Here is a 15,344-nt window from a genome sequence, read left to right as displayed (position 1 = left end):
AGCGAGTACAAAAGGGGTGCTCAATAAAATCTTAATAGAGTACTCAATAGAGTACTTCTTTTTTCCATGAAAGTCACGAGACGTTCACTCTTTGTACATCCCCATAGAATCTGAAACAATCTTCTTTGAAATTCTGATTTGATTCTCTGTTTGTGTCAGAAAAGTCTTCTGATGCAGAAGAAATTTTCTGCAAAGTGAGTGAATCATGCGGGAAATTTAGGAAAAGTTGCCCTTAGTCGAAGGGGTGTGGGTGTATACACATGAGATGAAATGAAGTTGAAATCGGCTCAATGCGCCATAAGTTGAGATGATAATCGATTCCGCAATCGATTTGGAGATTGCTTCTTCAAACTCTGTAAAAAACTGTTCATGAAGTGAACAGCAAAGTTTCTGGCCATCATGTCGAACCCACTACGTGGATATAAAGTGTTCGCCCCCCAAAGAATTGTTTCCAAAGCCTTTGTCGTCACAGTACCTTTTCTCTCGCCCAGAACTTATTGAGACCCATTATAGGAAATTTTCCTCTTCAATCTTCAATAGAAAGACATCTCTTCAAAGATTCTTTGGGCTCGCAGGTACGGAGTTCCCGGTTCATCCTCTTGTTTACCCTGAACAGCGCAAAATCCAATCATCTATAAATCACGTCAACTTCGTTGCTTTTGATACGATTCTTCTTTTCTCCTTACCCATATTCAATCTTTAAGATTTCACACCCACACTCACTCTAAAAATCAATTACTTTCAAACTACATTCATTATGAAGTTCACAAACGCAATCGCTCTCGCTATCTTGGCTGCTACTGCCACCGCTGTTGCGGTCCCAGAGTGCGGAAGGTAAGATTATTTTCCTTTCCCTTATATCTATCTCTTAACAGAATTCGTTACTAACTTACTTTTCTAGACCCGGTCAACCATGCAAGCGTGAGGCCGTCGCTGTCGCTGCCCCTGTCGCTGAGGCATGGTGCGGACGCCCAGGACAACCATGCAAGCGAACCCCAGAAGCCGAAGCTTGGTGTGGACGTCCCGGAGAACCATGTAAGCGTGATGCTGAGCCATGGTGCGGACACCCAGGACAGCCATGTAAGCGCGAGGCTCTCCCAGAAGCCTGGTGCGGACGTCCCGGACAACCATGCAAACGTACTCCTCTCGCCGAGGCCGAGGCCGAAGCTTGGTGCGGACGCCCTGGACAACCTTGCCGCAAGAACAAGCGCGCCGCTGAGGCCGTCGCTGAGGCTTTCGCTGAGCCATGGTGTGGACACCCAGGACAACCCTGCAAACGTGATGCTGAAGCCGATATTTCCGAGGCTGCCATCAAGAGATGCAACATGGTTGGAGGAGCTTGCTTCGAGGCCAAGAGACTCGCAAGAGATCTTGCCGAGGCTACTGCCGAGACCGTCGAGGATGCCGATGCATTCCTCGAATCCCTCAACATCGAGACCCGTGAGGTTTCCGAAGTCGTTGCCCGCGAGGCTGAGGCCTGGTGTGGACGTCCCGGAGAACCGTGCAAGCGCGATGCTGAGGCCTGGTGCGGACGCCCAGGACAACCATGCAAGAGAGAGGCTCTTGCCGAGGCCGAAGCTTGGTGCGGACGCCCCGGACAACCATGTAAACGTGAGGCTCTCGCCGAAGCTGAGGCTTGGTGCGGACGTCCCGGACAACCATGTAAGCGTACTGCTGAGCCATGGTGCGGACGCCCCGGACAACCATGCAAGGAGAAGCGTGAGGCCGATCCCGAAGCCGAGGCCTGGTGCGGACGTCCCGGACAACCTTGCCGTGCCGTCAAGCGTGCTGCCGAAGCTATTGCTGAGGCGCTTGCTGAGCCCACTGCTGAGGCCTGGTGCGGACACCCCGGTCAACCATGCAAGCGCGAAGCTCTTGCGGAGGCTGAGGCCAATGCTGAGGCATGGTGCGGACTTCCAGGACAACCTTGCCGCAAGGCTAAGAGAGATGCGTTCGCTTTGGCTTATGCTGCCGATATTGCGCTTGCGCAATTGTAAGTGGCTCCATACCATTGCCTACGATATCGCGCCGAGAACAGGATGACACGCTGCTTACGAAGAATTTCGTCTCGTAACATTCTGCTTGACTGACTGTAGCGATACCTCTCTATATTTCTTAGACTCTTCTTGTTGCATTTATACTCGTCTCTTAGACTAGACTTTTTGCAGTACACAGATTGCGCTAGACTTTTGCGCCGTTGGAAACTTCGATTCATTCTTATTTTTCAATAAGTATACATAAAAAACCATATATTTTTCACTTCTACGTCGTCGTCATATCATATCATATCATAGATATCGATATCTGATCGGCAGACACATTTTGGGATACCGAACACAAAATACAAGATTTTGGACTCTCGGCTATGCCGAGATTTTCCTCAACTTATTTTCACCACAGATGTCGAATATTGTTGGAGCTTGGGAATAGTTTGCTGGGATTTTCTCCTCGGGGAGATTTTGGTGGCTAGGACGGGGGACAATGATGGTTCGATTCTTTTAGGGGGATGGCATGGTTTAGATAAGGTTTAGGTGGGAGTCTCTGTCTTTTTTGAAGGTGGGAGATTTCCGCTGGGGCTTCGAAAATGTCATTTTATTATTTTCCCCGAACTGAGTTCCGTTTTTGGGGGGATGAGGATTTTTGTGAGATATGTGATGTGTGTGTGTGTGTGATGTGTGTGATGTGTGTGATGTGATGTGATGTAACTTGTATTATTCTTTACTGACATCTTCGATACCTGGATCCCCAACAAGCCAATAGCTAACTAGATCCTTTTGTCATGACACATTCACTTCATGTGTTGGCAATTCTTGTATATATATTATCTATACGACAACTTGCATGCATGTTCACTTTCCTTCGAACTTCTGCATGGGTATCCAATTCATCTTCTAGAAACCAACTCGCAAATATTACACGCCTCCCATCTTGTTTGACAGGCTAGCATACTCATTGGTCTTCTTTCTCAAGAGATTAGCACAGTATTTTCTTCTGGGTTGGGATGAGAGTCTTCGAACTGGATTTGGTAGGTACTCGTTCTAAAATCTTGGAAATGATCAAACTTTTCGTTGTCCATTCAGATGAATTGTGTTAAGAAGTGCTTCTCAATCGCCTCTATGAAGAGGCGATTGTACTCACTGGAGGCTCATATATTACAGTATATAACGAATTTTTTCAGGCTCTTGAAGAGTATTATAAAAATTGAATAATCAAAAGCGTTTCGAAGAGCTGAAAATCTAAAACTCAGCTACTGCTGACAAATATCGAACAAGAATAATATGAGACGGCTGTGTAGGGAAGTCGGATAAGTATAAAGGGGCAGGGAATGATATGGACATTTCTTGGAGAGATACGGTTCAGCATTCAGCACATCTAGATTTCGGAGTAGTCTCGACTAACGGATGGATATTTTGGGACATTTTATGTACATTTCTATTTTGATAGTAGAATGGTAGCCAGCTTGTGAGGGGAATTCGAAAGATATGTGATATAAGCGACGGAAACAAACAGAGAAGGGTGTTATAGAAATATAGTTCAACAACCTAAAAAGAAGAAACGTTTCTGTATCATGTCACTGGATCAAAGTTGTGCTCTTGACGGAGTCAGCTTGTGAGTCTCAATAAGTGGCGCAAGAAGAGTCATTGACAATTGAACCTGCAAAGGGGAATTGGACTGAATGGAATTTCCGCTGCAAATTAAGAAGTTTAGAATGACACTGCATGAAACAATGAGAAGGATACGACTACTGCAGAACGACTCTGTGGGGGGTGCAGAGTGAAGTAAAAAACGTGTGAGGATGTGATCATGACCGGCCAGGTATAAACAACAATACTTATTGAAGCTTAGGGTATGTAATGTACATGAAGGTGGCAGTAGGAGCACTTGCCGTCCCCCACCTTGGTTTTTTACTGTTTAGATATTACAATCTCACTAATTCAATTCACGTCTGTAAATAATGACGAGGTTGAAAGATCACAAAGTTACAAACTCGACTGAAGGAGACCACGAATGTCTTAAAGGGAGCCAGAAGCAAAAGTCTGAATAGACTAATCAGTGCAAAGTCAAGGAATTGTGCATGTGCCTGATTGTCTTTAATAATCTTGTGGCAGAATACATTTTGTCATGATAGAGTACTGTACAAATTAAACAGATCATATTTCCTTATTACGCTGGCGACCAGTCCATCCACTATCTTGGGATTGTGATAATCCTCGAGATTTGAACTCTTGCCTGATGACCTTCAACCTGCCAATGTTTCGTTCCTTGTCAATTGGTGTAACACGTTTTCCAATAACACTGACATTTGGTAATGACAGTATCTGTTCCTCTTCCAAGGCTTTATTAAGGGTTGGAGGTTTGGGTGGAGCGATGAGATGTTGTAAGAGCTTTTCTGCCGTATTTGAATGATTGATGGCATGATCGGGTATTCTTTGACCTGTTAATTGCATTGTGCGTTTAACAACCTGTAAATCATCAGTAAAATGCTTCATCAAATATTTTTGTGATGTAACCTACAGCAAATTTGATGGCTGGGTCAGCGAGAGAAATCTGGAGCCACGAATTTCCCCAAGATGCGACCAGCGCTTCAGCGCTATCCTTCAATGGGTCCACGGTTGAACGATCCGCAGCGACATCTTCTTCCGATTCTGTGGGATTTTCTCTCTTCACAGTCTCGTCAATCTTGGGTGTAGGTTCCGGGTGTAAAGGATCTATGGGCGACCTATCGGCAGCTACATCTTCTTCAGACTCCGTAGGCGCAGTCTTCTCTGAGGTCTCATCGATGGAAGAGGTTGCAGCGAGACGAGCTTTACGTTTTTGCTTGCTTTTTTTGGAAGGCTTCATGGGGGGTGCCAATGATTGAATTATCTGTTCTAGAGAACCATTTTCTAAAAACTGTAAAATAGCACCCGAGTCCGAAGGATTGATCTGTACATTCTCAGTAAAATCAGTACCGGGCTGAGTCTGAGAAATTTCCGACAGTGGCCTTCCAGCTTGTCTCAAGGCGAAAACTTCGACTAAAGCACGATGTAATGCCGCGGTCGCTTTTGCAGGACTTTTGATCTTTTCTTCTGGAAAGAACAGTTTGTATGGATACTGGGCATCCAACTCCTCGCCCCAGGAAGCCTCGTAGCCACCAATAACTTCCAATTCCTTTCCATTGTCTGCCGGCTGATAATCTTCAGCATCCTCAGGTGCTCTTATCTCTTTCCGTTCAAATTTTGGTTCCGCTTCTTTCGCCAACAGTTGACTAGGCCCGGTGTAAGGATCTGAAGATGTGGCGGTGGATTGTTTGAATAAACTTCGTCGCACTCGCTGGCCAAGGGATTCTTTGTCTGCCCCTCTTAAAGAAGTTGAGAATGAAGAAGTCTGGTTTCTGCATGCTGAGCAACGATATGCGAACGGATTTTGTGATATAGACCGGGTACGTAAGAGGTCAACAGACCTATCTATTCTCGTTATGCGACGCATTGTGTGTGAATTGGTAGTTTGAAGTGCAATGATGTTATTGGGATATCTCTTTGAGCTTGAACTTTTTGGATCAAACGAGCTAGTCCTTAAAAGTACTAGCCCAATTGAATTATTATGTGCAGACCCTTGGACTTACAACCGGGGAAGCGCATCATCGCATCGCAATAAGATGACAGTAACAACTTCACCAGAAAATCAATTGTGACATCAAAAGGTCTTTTTGTTGGAGCAAATTAATTGGAAGCTCTCTCATCCATCAACAGGAATCTCACCAATATTTGAGTAATCTAAGATACCCAGAATTGAAAGTGCTTGACACATCCCTAAATAACAAAGATGAAGGGCATATACTTCTTGCTTTTATTGTGTACATTGATTGTTGCAACAATAGCGGACTGTAGGTACCTGTTCAAGATTGTTGATCCCTATTTGCTAATTCTTATAAAAGCACCGCCGTCTTTTTGCAAATGTACTTGCTTTACGAATAGCACCATCATCCCCTTGTCTTCACATTCGAGCTCTTCATCCGATAAATCAGAGTCGAAGCACGACTCTCGTGCCCCAGCTGCAACATGTACTATGTGTAATCGAGCATTCTGTCTCGCTCAGCGACTACCAATATGCAAAGAGGCCGAGGAGAAAGATGTTTTCACAACGTGCTTTCAACGAGATAGCAGAAAGGATCAGATTGTGGTACTGACTTTCATTGCTGGTACTTTAGGCTTGCTTGGTTGGGCAGCGGTGAGAAAAGTTGTTGACAAGAGGAAGGGCTTAAACGTTGGACTTGGGGATACGCAGCAAGGGCATGCTCCGGTTGGAGCTAGATAACTACCAACTCTATAGATGCAAACCGAGGAGGATTTCCTATATCACACCTAGTTTGAGGGAACAAGTCATTCTTTTCGAATGTTTGCTATATTTTTGAGGCATCCTAGTACATGACTGAAAGATCATCATATGAATCAGTGCTGGGGATGCTAATGTCATTCTCATTCGCGCGAAAACGATCTCAATTGATTTCCTCTGAATTCGAACATGTTTTTCGAAATTTCACGGCAGTGTTTCCAGCCGTTGAGCATGGAAAGAACGATATCCAAGATTTCGTTAACCTGTCGTTTATTTGATGATGAGAAGGCAGAGTGGGAAATATTCAATGATTGGGCACCGTTTTCTCCTCGCTCACGACTACTACACTTTACATACGAACACCGTCAAACCACTATTCTCTTCAAGGATACTACATGTTAGCGTCTCATTCTTTGCTTCTAAGCCAAAGCTTCAGCAATTTCGTACTTCGCTACATCCTCAATCTTCATGAAATTAAAAAAAGGTCGAAGCAAGTTCCCACTGTTGAGTTCTATGGCTTAATCGAGAAAGTTCGTGTTGAGATGATGGGTCAGCTGCAAGGAACCCTTTCTCCGGAATCATCTCTGGAGTCTGTAGATGAAACTATGTGGCACGCACTTTCAGAAAACAATGAGGAATATATTTGAATTGTTTCGCCGGCAGCATTCCAAGCCCTGGGTTTATTTCATGATCAGAGAGATAAATTTGTTCATCATTTAGGATGGGCGAATCACATGTGGAACTTTATAATATTAATTGCAGGTTTCCAGAATGTTTGGGAGAGGTTGTAGGCACTTTACGTGGTTGCTGGAACTCGTTTGTCCGCCTCAAGCCTCCCCCCTTACCATATCCATCGGAAGGCCCAAGTCCCTCGTATTGGACAGAGGGACTAGTGGGTTTGATGATGAGCCCGCCAGAAAACCCAACTTAAACCCATGGCTAAGTTGAACCGTCTATCTGTTTCCGGCTTCCTCGCTTTCCAGATCACTGTCATTTGACGATGGGCTCGCAAAGAGTTGACTCCAACCGGTGCCAAGGTTGAGCCATATGTTTGCTCAAGGTTCTCCTCAATTTCTAGATCGCTGTAATTTGATAACGGGCTCGTGCAAAATTCCATCTCCACAACTTGTGGTGTGGCTAAGCCGTATATTTGCTTCGGAATCCCTCCGATTTTGAGATAGCTGTCATTGGTTTGTGGAATTATATCTACAGAGGATCCCAATTGTCTTTGCCTCGCGTTCTCCCGCTGAGCGTAAGATAGCATCAAATGTTCGAGTTGAGTTGATATAAATAGTCTGATTGTTGCTGTAGTTGGATCTGAGTGGGGACGGTGGATGAGAATGTCACATATCTTGATACTATTCCTCCTCCGAATAATCTCTCCATCGATGCAAACCTAAGCACAGCACCTCAAATGGTAATACCCACTAATTTTCTCGATTATCGACCTCATCCTACTACTCTATTTTCAATGTCAGCCGCCTTTCCCGGTCATCAAGCCTACCAGACCCTTCAATTTTCCCACTACGATCCTACCAATCATATAAAGCTATGGAAAGGGCGATCAAAGGCTTATAATAAATCGTTGTCTAAACACTACAATATTGAAAAGCAAGAGAGAGAACTGAGGGTTCATGCGGATAGAAGGTCAAGATTGCTTGGAAGTTATCACAATTATGCCAACTCAGAAACATAACATTTTGAGTATTTGAAGGGCTAGCACACTCCATTGTTAAAAATAGCAATATCTACGTATAAAGAGACAGCACTATCCAAGAGTCTTGTAACTTCTCAAATCTGCGATCATAGCAGATGAAATTTGGTTATATTATAAAGTAATAACTTCAGTCCATCATCTTCTATTCTTTTGAATCAATCAATCATCCCTTCCCGATGAGCCCGCCGCATGCTGCCTTTTCTTTTTCCTAGCCTCCCATTCCGTAATAGCAAGCATACACCACTCGAGCCTCTTCTTTTTTATTTTCTCTTCGTCCACTACTTCCTCATCCCGGCGACCTTGTCCCGTCGTAATATAATCGATTGATTGATGATACTCTGGCTCGCAATCTGGACATCCATATCCTGAATTTATGAGTGTACGTTTCAGGATCGAGGGACAAAGTGTTCTTTCAGACTTTTGCCGTTGATCTAGTGGAGGAGGGAGTGATAGGTTATGGATCGCTTGTGGACAGGTTGTTATGACTTTTTCAGAGGAAGTGGACGACTTAGGATTGGAAGATTTGGATGGTATGGTGCGAGTAGAGTGATGAAGAGATGTCGTAACATGGTTACATATTTGATAGTAGGTGTTGATTAACTCGCAGGGTATTGACTTGCGTTCAGCTGTCATGTTTGGGTGATTGGCATCTTGGGCTCTGTCATAGATTTTCAGGGAGTAAGTTATGTCGTTAACAATCGAAAACATATCTAGGTTGTCAAAGAATTGATTATGCCCCGTTTCGGGATATGCTGGGAACGGCTCCATGAATCATGAGAACAATGGCTTTGTGAACTTGACTCTACTACTTTTCTCCACAACATTCTAGAAGCCGGGATTGAATTGCCCAGAGGACTAACCTCCTGACTTCCTTATAGACTCAAAACTCTCTAAATCTTTCGAGACCTGAAATTTAATATGTCTGTCTATAAGAGTATTTTTAGGCTTTGTGCAGAGACAAGGGCAAGTCATTGCAAGCCTGTATTGTTACCTCACCCGAATGGCCATCACCTGGTACCCAAGTATTCTAATATATCAACTAATACTTGAGAATATCGAATATTTCACTGAAGTTGAATGAGAGAGAGACTACTTCGTCTCCTTTCAATTTTGTCATGCATAGAAATAATGAGCGTTCAGGAGAATAGAGCCCGAGCTTTCCCCGCAAGGCGAGACTACCCCTCGATGATACAGACAGTAGCGTATAACAAGAATAAGAGTATGATTAATTGAAGTTCTAACGTGTATACATATACTCTTCTAGAACTAGAGCAAAGCAAAACAACCCCCGCCTCCACGGCAGTGACCCAGAGAAGCGTCATATTGAATATCGATGAAGCACCCACTCTCCATAGACACGTGCTAGATACCTAGATAGGTAGTAAACGTAATGGCATTTATAATTTCCCATCAAATACTGAAACGACGGTACCTACCTAGTATGTCAATTTATATAAGGAATTAGAAAAAAGGTTCTAATCTCTACTCTACTATTTCATGATAATACCAAAACAGACATTCAAGAAACAATATATACGGATTATATCAATCTACATTGTACTTCGTAGATGTGCGTATGTTGATACTTGGTTAGAATTTCCGAAGATTAATTAATGTGAAAAAATCAAGTGAAGCGTGAAATTCCGCTCCGTGACAAACCGATTCCACATGCCGTTTCCCAATTAGGTAAAGGCTGATTATCTCCAGCCGGGTTAAACTCTACCTTTTCACGGGTATTCCGACCAACTGAATATTTACGGCTTTCTTTAACACAATCAACCTACCAAAAATCCTTAATATTCCCTCATTTTCAAGATGCTGGCAAGAAACTCTGTCAGGTCGGCGCAAGTATGTAAATCAATCCAGAATTCTCAATTGCATATTCTTAATTTGCAGATCATGTCTATGTCTCTCTCTTAGTTTGTCACAAGCTAATACCAACTTCTTATCAGAGCCTTTTGCGAACCGCCCACGTCGCTCCCACTAGAACTTTCGCAACTGTTCAATCCGATATCTTCAAGCCTACAAAGTATGGTGGAAAATATACCGTTACTTTAATTCCTGGTGACGGTATTGGAGCCGAGGTTGCTGAGTCTGTAAAGACAATTTTCAAAGCAGACAATGTGCCGGTCGAGTGGGAACAAGTTGATGTATCTGGTGTTGAAACTGGAGACAAACACTCCGAGGACTTGTTCCGGGAGTCAATAGCATCCTTGAAGAGAAATAAGCTTGGTCTGAAGGGTATCTTGCACACACCTGTCGAGAGATCTGGTCACCAATCTTTCAACGTCGCACTCAGACAAGAACTCGATATCTACGCATCCATTGTTCTCATCAAGAACATCCCAGGTTACAACACTCGCCACAAGGATGTCGATCTTTGCATTATTCGTGAGAACACTGAGGGAGAATACTCTGGATTGGAACATCAATCTGTTCCAGGTGTTGTTGAATCTCTCAAGATCATTACCCGCGCCAAGTCTGAGAGAATTGCCAAATTCGCATTCAGTTTTGCTCTTGCCAACAACCGTAAGAAGGTTACCTGTATTCACAAGGCCAACATCATGAAGCTTGCAGATGGTCTTTTCCGCAAAACCTTCAACGATGTTGCTAAGGACTACCCCACTTTGGAGACCAACGATATGATTGTCGACAACGCATCTATGCAATGTGTATCCAGACCACAACAATTCGACGTTATGGTCATGCCTAACTTGTACGGAGGAATTTTGTCCAACGTTGGTGCTGCTTTGGTTGGTGGTCCAGGTCTTGTTCCTGGATGCAACATGGGACGTGAAGTTGCTGTTTTCGAACCTGGGTGCCGTCATGTTGGTTTAGATATCAAGGGCAAGGATCAAGCTAACCCAACTGCTATGATTCTTTCTGGTTCTATGCTTTTGAGACATCTTGGTCTCGATGACCACGCCAACAGAATCTCCAAGGCTGTTTATGATGTTATTGCTGAAGGGTAAGTGATCCCGAACAGGAGTTATATGTTTACAAATTACTAATATTACTACAGAGCCGTTAGAACTCGTGATATGGGAGGAAACAACTCAACTAACCAATTCACTCGCGCTATTTTGGATAAGATGGAGTTAGCTGCATAGATTGGTGGATAGACTGTATAAAGAATACCCTGGATATGGATCGGAGTGTACATTAAGGGGTTGAAGTGCATAAAAAAATCATTATATCCGCATATTTTGTTGACTTTGAAGTGATATTTGTCGTTTCTAATTTTAGCAACATGGCTATCAAGGTGTTCGGGATGATTTCGATTACAGAGAACAGAGTTGTCTACGTTTGTTATTATGAAAAGAGTCAGAAAGACTGGCATGTAGCTTCAAAGATTTAGTTCTTCATCTCGAACCTTCTCCCATTCCTACCGCATCTCTCCCCATCATTTCATTGGGAGCCCAATCGCTTCTGTCTCCAGTTTCAACGTCATGGAGGATGGGCCAACGATAAAAGCTTTCGAGCGTAGCGAGCAATGGGGGTTTGGGGGCTTGCCCCCATCAATGGTATATGACGCTCCGTTGGCCCTTCGGTGACCACTACCGTGAAGGTAGACTAGAGTACGTACAGAGAAGATCTCATCTACCTGTACATCCCTCTTGGACTATCTTGCTATCTCGACAGTGGTACACTAGGCCAGGTAGGAAGACTTATAGATAGCAAGATTCTTACGGGGTTCAATTGTTAGAAATATGAGCATAGCATCATCATCATTCAGGCCCTGTTCCACAAAATATGTCTTTCGTTGTTGTTAAAATAACTGATATCATAGACACTCCGTACCCCAGTCTCCCCAACGCCATTGCATGCAAAAATACATACGTGAACTTTTCCAAACCAAGCCTTTTAAAAAGCAATGTTTCTCTTCCGTCCTGTATATTTACTCGAATTCTTAACCACCTTTCCTTTTCTTTCCATTTGTTCCTTCTTTCCCAAAATCCATGCCTTGCTACCTTTCTTAACATCCTTTCTACCCTTCTCTCTATGCTTCTTCCTAGCATCCAACACATCAACTCCATCCATTCCCTTCACTATTCCCGTAATATCTCCATTACTAGTTTCCACATCTCCTCCACCAACTGTCAAAACCAAGTACAACTTCGCATTTTTCGTTCCCGGATCATCCTCCAAAATACCCGCTCCGAAACCAGCCTTGATAGCGGCACCAGTAATCATCGTTCTTTGCTGGTCATTCTTCGGATAAAATTGACACACAGCTCTTCCTCCTCTCTTCAACGAAGCATACAAACCTCCAAAAAACCTCGAAAGTCGTCCTGCACTCGAGACCTCGCTACTTTCCGCATTGCACAACCATTGAATCGCACTAATACTAATCGCAGCATCGAAACTTCCGGCTCGAAAGGGAACGCCCTGGCCAATATCACTTAACATCAAATCACCCTCTACATCTCGCTGTAATGCGATGTCGAGCATGGAAGCACTAATATCCATTCCAACCCAAATATGCGGTCCGCCTTCTTCTTCGGGCACGGCGGAGAGGATTTCGCCTGATAGACCGGAGCCGCAGCCAATGTCGAGGAGGAGGGAGGGAGTGGTGAGGTCAAGGAGCTCGAGGGCCCGGTTGGTCATGCTCGCTTGGATATTTTGAATTCGGGAGGAGGTGGTGTATTTGCGCGCTTCGGTGTCATTGTAGTGGAGGTCGGGGGGGCTAGAGGTGTGTTAGAGAGATGGGAATGGGGAATTGTCGCATGGAGGGGAGGGGAGGAGGGGAAATCTTACAGTGTATCTTCTGGGCGAGACATTTTTGTGTTGGAGAATTGGTATCGGTTTTAATTGTTTATGGAAATATACACGAGGAAGAGTGAATGCCAAAAGTTTACGCAGGACTTTCTAAGAAATAATATGAATAGAATTGTCGCACACAAATTTATCAATTCACGATGCGAATTAAATGCGATAAGAAGATAAAAATTCTAGTACCAGAAAAAGTATGCCGAATATCAACCGAACCGAATATCTGGGGTAGGTAAAGAACAGCTAACTATCGTAGAACCCCTCCTATTTACACTTTTTACCTCTGCAAACATTATGCAGCACTCATAACATCTCACTGTCAATCTTCAAACATCATGTGGATTTTACCCATTGTCGGATATCTGGGCGTGGCGGTTGGGTTTGGTTTCCTGACTACTGCCATTGGTAAGTTTATCCTATCCTCTTGAGCTTGAGTTTCTTGGTCGCGTCTCCTGAATCCATTTGCGATGCTATATTTTTTTGTATATGTATGTGCGAATACTGACTTTGTATATGATATAGCCTCTGGATTATACTATCTTTCCGAGCTCGTCGAGGAACACACGGTGATGGCAAAGCGCTTCTTGACTCGAATGATATATGCGATTATTGGGATCCAAGCCCTTTTATGTCTGGTCGATGGATTTAGTTTCAAACTCAGCATCATGAGTATCCTCTCTCATCTGGTCTATTTGGGGAACATGAGGCGATTCCCAGTAGTCCACTTGAGCAATCCGCTATTCCTCATTTCATGCGGTATGTCCTCCTTCCTCCTCCGCCCTTTCCCCAATCTCGAATTCAGACAGAAAACTAATAACAGGCATTAGCTCTAGTAATAGTAAACCACTATCTTTGGTTCCGTCATTTCGCAGCAGGTCCTATTCAAACCCCAAGTTCCATATATGATACGTCTGGATATCCGGATTTCACGCAGATCGCTTCGTATTTCGGATTGTGTGTATGGTTGACACCATTCGCACTCTTTGTGTCTTTGTCTGCGAGCGATAATGTGTTACCCACTATGGGGAGTGAGGAACCGAATATGCCAGGAGGAGCTGGAAAAGGAAAGGGCAAGAGAGAGGGAATTGCTAAGGTTATTATTGATTCGGTTAGGAATGGGATTGCGGAATTTGGGAGGATTGTTGGGTTTTGGAAGGATGATACGGGGTTTTGATGACCGGGGAGAGGGCTTTTGATTGTAACATAGCGTTTTACGGATACCAAGGTAGCGGCATGAGGAATTGTAAGCTTTATGGAAGAAAAGTTAAATGGGACTGTGGAAGTGTTTGGACTCTGCATGTCAGTGAAAAGATGAGTGTTTGATATTGTGCTAATAATGTGCAATATGAATAAGCAAGCTCTCAGGGGTATCTTCCGACCATACTCCCAACCCAGATTGCCCTTTCCGTGTGTTCAACGCCCTAAAATAAGTATGTGTTCTATGAGTGAGTATGTGTATAGCGATAATGAATAGCAATGTTTGAATCTTAGATGTCATCCTTCTCCCATGACAATATCAATAGCTGACACAGAAACGTAGTACACACCACGAACATATCTTCAAGCAGCGTCTTGAATATCGGCCAGTTTCTCCATGGCACTCAAACGAGCAATAACAACAGCGTTGAATTCTCGAGCTATGCTCAAAGTATTACTCTCGATGATTTTCATGCTGTCCAATATACGACGTTCAAGCTCTTGGCGTTTCTTGTTCAGGGAATGAAGTTGTTTCCACTGGGCCTTTTGAAGCTTGCCTCTATCTGGTCGTTAGCAATAGACCATATGAGTTTTCGTGTAAGCCAAAGCTCGAGTTCGACAGCTGTAATTCGGGGATCATATCCCGTGCAAAACATGGACACCGGATGAAGATGAATGATGAATTGCAAGAGAATAAGACACACCTTTGGATTTTCTTATTCTCATACAAAACACCAAGCTTCTTCTTGACTTCCTTGATGCGCTGAGCACGTTCATTTTCAATCTTGTTACGCTTTGCATCACGGCGCTTTTTCGTCTGGAAGATATCTTGTCAGTTTAAGTATAAGGAAGATATCAAAGGTGTCAATACATCGGCCATCATTTGGTTGGCTCTTTCGACAAAATCCATATCTGGAACAGAATCTTGAGAGGAAATGCGGGATTCTGCATCGTCATCCATGATAAATTGACCTGGCATTGCGAATGAGAGTATGGGGAACGTGAGGATCGTAGCGTGAAGAAGTTGATTCTGTGTGTATCAAAATGAGGTGAGGAATCCTTGATGAAATTGGAGAATCACGATATCAGATGAGAAGAGTTCTTGAGGATGATTGAACGAATAAATGTTTGAGTGAAACGTGAAAGTCGATAATGAGATGAGATGCATGTGAAATTCAAGCTCCCCAACACAGCCAATCAGACACTAGCTTACTATCTTGATATCCCTACCCCACTAAAATTTACAAAAAGTTCCCGACCACTTTTTTCTCCGATTTCTCGATATCCATCAAACACCAAAACATTAAACGTTCTTTTATTTTCAATTCTTTACCACCACACT

At 43.6% G+C, this 15,344-nt stretch overlaps 8 protein-coding genes across 8 annotated transcripts; 4 read left to right on the top strand and 4 right to left on the bottom strand.

Moving 5' to 3' along the window:
* Positions 1-757: 757 nt before the first annotated feature.
* On the top strand, positions 758-1,997 carry EAE98_005491 (uncharacterized protein; the record flags this gene model as incomplete). Its single annotated transcript, XM_038953113.1, has 2 exons — positions 758-834; positions 902-1,997. The coding sequence occupies 2 exons, from the start codon at positions 758-760 to the stop codon at positions 1,995-1,997; spliced, it is 1,173 nt and encodes a 390-aa protein (XP_038810214.1).
* A 2,154-nt stretch (positions 1,998-4,151) lies between these two features.
* EAE98_005490 (uncharacterized protein) lies at positions 4,152-5,469 on the bottom strand (the record flags this gene model as incomplete). The annotated part of the gene is made up of 2 exons (XM_038953112.1): positions 4,152-4,463; positions 4,516-5,469. The coding sequence occupies 2 exons, from the start codon at positions 5,467-5,469 to the stop codon at positions 4,152-4,154; spliced, it is 1,266 nt and encodes a 421-aa protein (XP_038810213.1).
* Positions 5,470-5,805: 336 nt separating this feature from the next.
* On the top strand, positions 5,806-6,297 carry EAE98_005489 (uncharacterized protein; the record flags this gene model as incomplete). The annotated part of the gene is made up of 2 exons (XM_038953111.1): positions 5,806-5,866; positions 5,918-6,297. 2 exons carry the CDS (start codon positions 5,806-5,808, stop codon positions 6,295-6,297), a joined length of 441 nt encoding a protein of 146 aa, XP_038810212.1.
* Positions 6,298-8,191: 1,894 nt separating this feature from the next.
* On the bottom strand, positions 8,192-8,740 carry EAE98_005488 (uncharacterized protein; the record flags this gene model as incomplete). Its single annotated transcript, XM_038953110.1, has 1 exon — positions 8,192-8,740. The coding sequence occupies one exon, from the start codon at positions 8,738-8,740 to the stop codon at positions 8,192-8,194; it is 549 nt and encodes a 182-aa protein (XP_038810211.1).
* A 1,107-nt stretch (positions 8,741-9,847) lies between these two features.
* Positions 9,848-11,142, top strand: EAE98_005487 (uncharacterized protein; the record flags this gene model as incomplete). Its single annotated transcript, XM_038953109.1, has 3 exons — positions 9,848-9,880; positions 9,985-11,000; positions 11,055-11,142. The coding sequence occupies 3 exons, from the start codon at positions 9,848-9,850 to the stop codon at positions 11,140-11,142; spliced, it is 1,137 nt and encodes a 378-aa protein (XP_038810210.1).
* A 754-nt stretch (positions 11,143-11,896) lies between these two features.
* Positions 11,897-12,813, bottom strand: EAE98_005486 (uncharacterized protein; the record flags this gene model as incomplete). The annotated part of the gene is made up of 2 exons (XM_038953108.1): positions 11,897-12,719; positions 12,791-12,813. The coding sequence occupies 2 exons, from the start codon at positions 12,811-12,813 to the stop codon at positions 11,897-11,899; spliced, it is 846 nt and encodes a 281-aa protein (XP_038810209.1).
* A 327-nt stretch (positions 12,814-13,140) lies between these two features.
* Positions 13,141-13,979, top strand: EAE98_005485 (uncharacterized protein; the record flags this gene model as incomplete). Its single annotated transcript, XM_038953107.1, has 3 exons — positions 13,141-13,210; positions 13,328-13,561; positions 13,633-13,979. The coding sequence occupies 3 exons, from the start codon at positions 13,141-13,143 to the stop codon at positions 13,977-13,979; spliced, it is 651 nt and encodes a 216-aa protein (XP_038810208.1).
* A 193-nt stretch (positions 13,980-14,172) lies between these two features.
* EAE98_005484 (uncharacterized protein) lies at positions 14,173-15,136 on the bottom strand. Its single transcript, XM_038953106.1, has 3 exons — positions 14,874-15,136; positions 14,707-14,819; positions 14,173-14,561 (listed from the first exon to the last, which is right to left on the bottom strand). The coding sequence occupies exons 1-3, from the start codon at positions 14,979-14,981 to the stop codon at positions 14,366-14,368; spliced, it is 417 nt and encodes a 138-aa protein (XP_038810207.1). The 5' UTR covers positions 14,982-15,136; the 3' UTR covers positions 14,173-14,365.
* Positions 15,137-15,344: the final 208 nt, after the last annotated feature.

Source organism: Botrytis deweyae, assembly GCF_014898535.1.
Source record: "Botrytis deweyae strain B1 chromosome Unknown BDEW_011, whole genome shotgun sequence".
Classification (NCBI taxonomy): domain Eukaryota; kingdom Fungi; phylum Ascomycota; class Leotiomycetes; order Helotiales; family Sclerotiniaceae; genus Botrytis; species Botrytis deweyae.
The sequence above is the reverse complement of the archived record's forward strand: the minus strand, read 5'-3'. Positions and strand labels throughout refer to the sequence as shown.

Excerpts from the sequence above, each read along its gene's own strand:
- EAE98_005484 (XM_038953106.1), bottom strand. The coding sequence starts at position 14,981 with ATGCCAGGTCAATTTATCATGGATGACGATGCAGAATCCCGCATTTCC. Across the intron at positions 14,820-14,873 it reads CCAACCAAATGATGGCCGAT|ACGAAAAAGCGCCGTGATGC; the intron begins GTATTGACACCT and ends GATATCTTCCAG. Across the intron at positions 14,562-14,706 it reads GAGAATAAGAAAATCCAAAG|AGGCAAGCTTCAAAAGGCCC; the intron begins GTGTGTCTTATT and ends ACGACCAGATAG.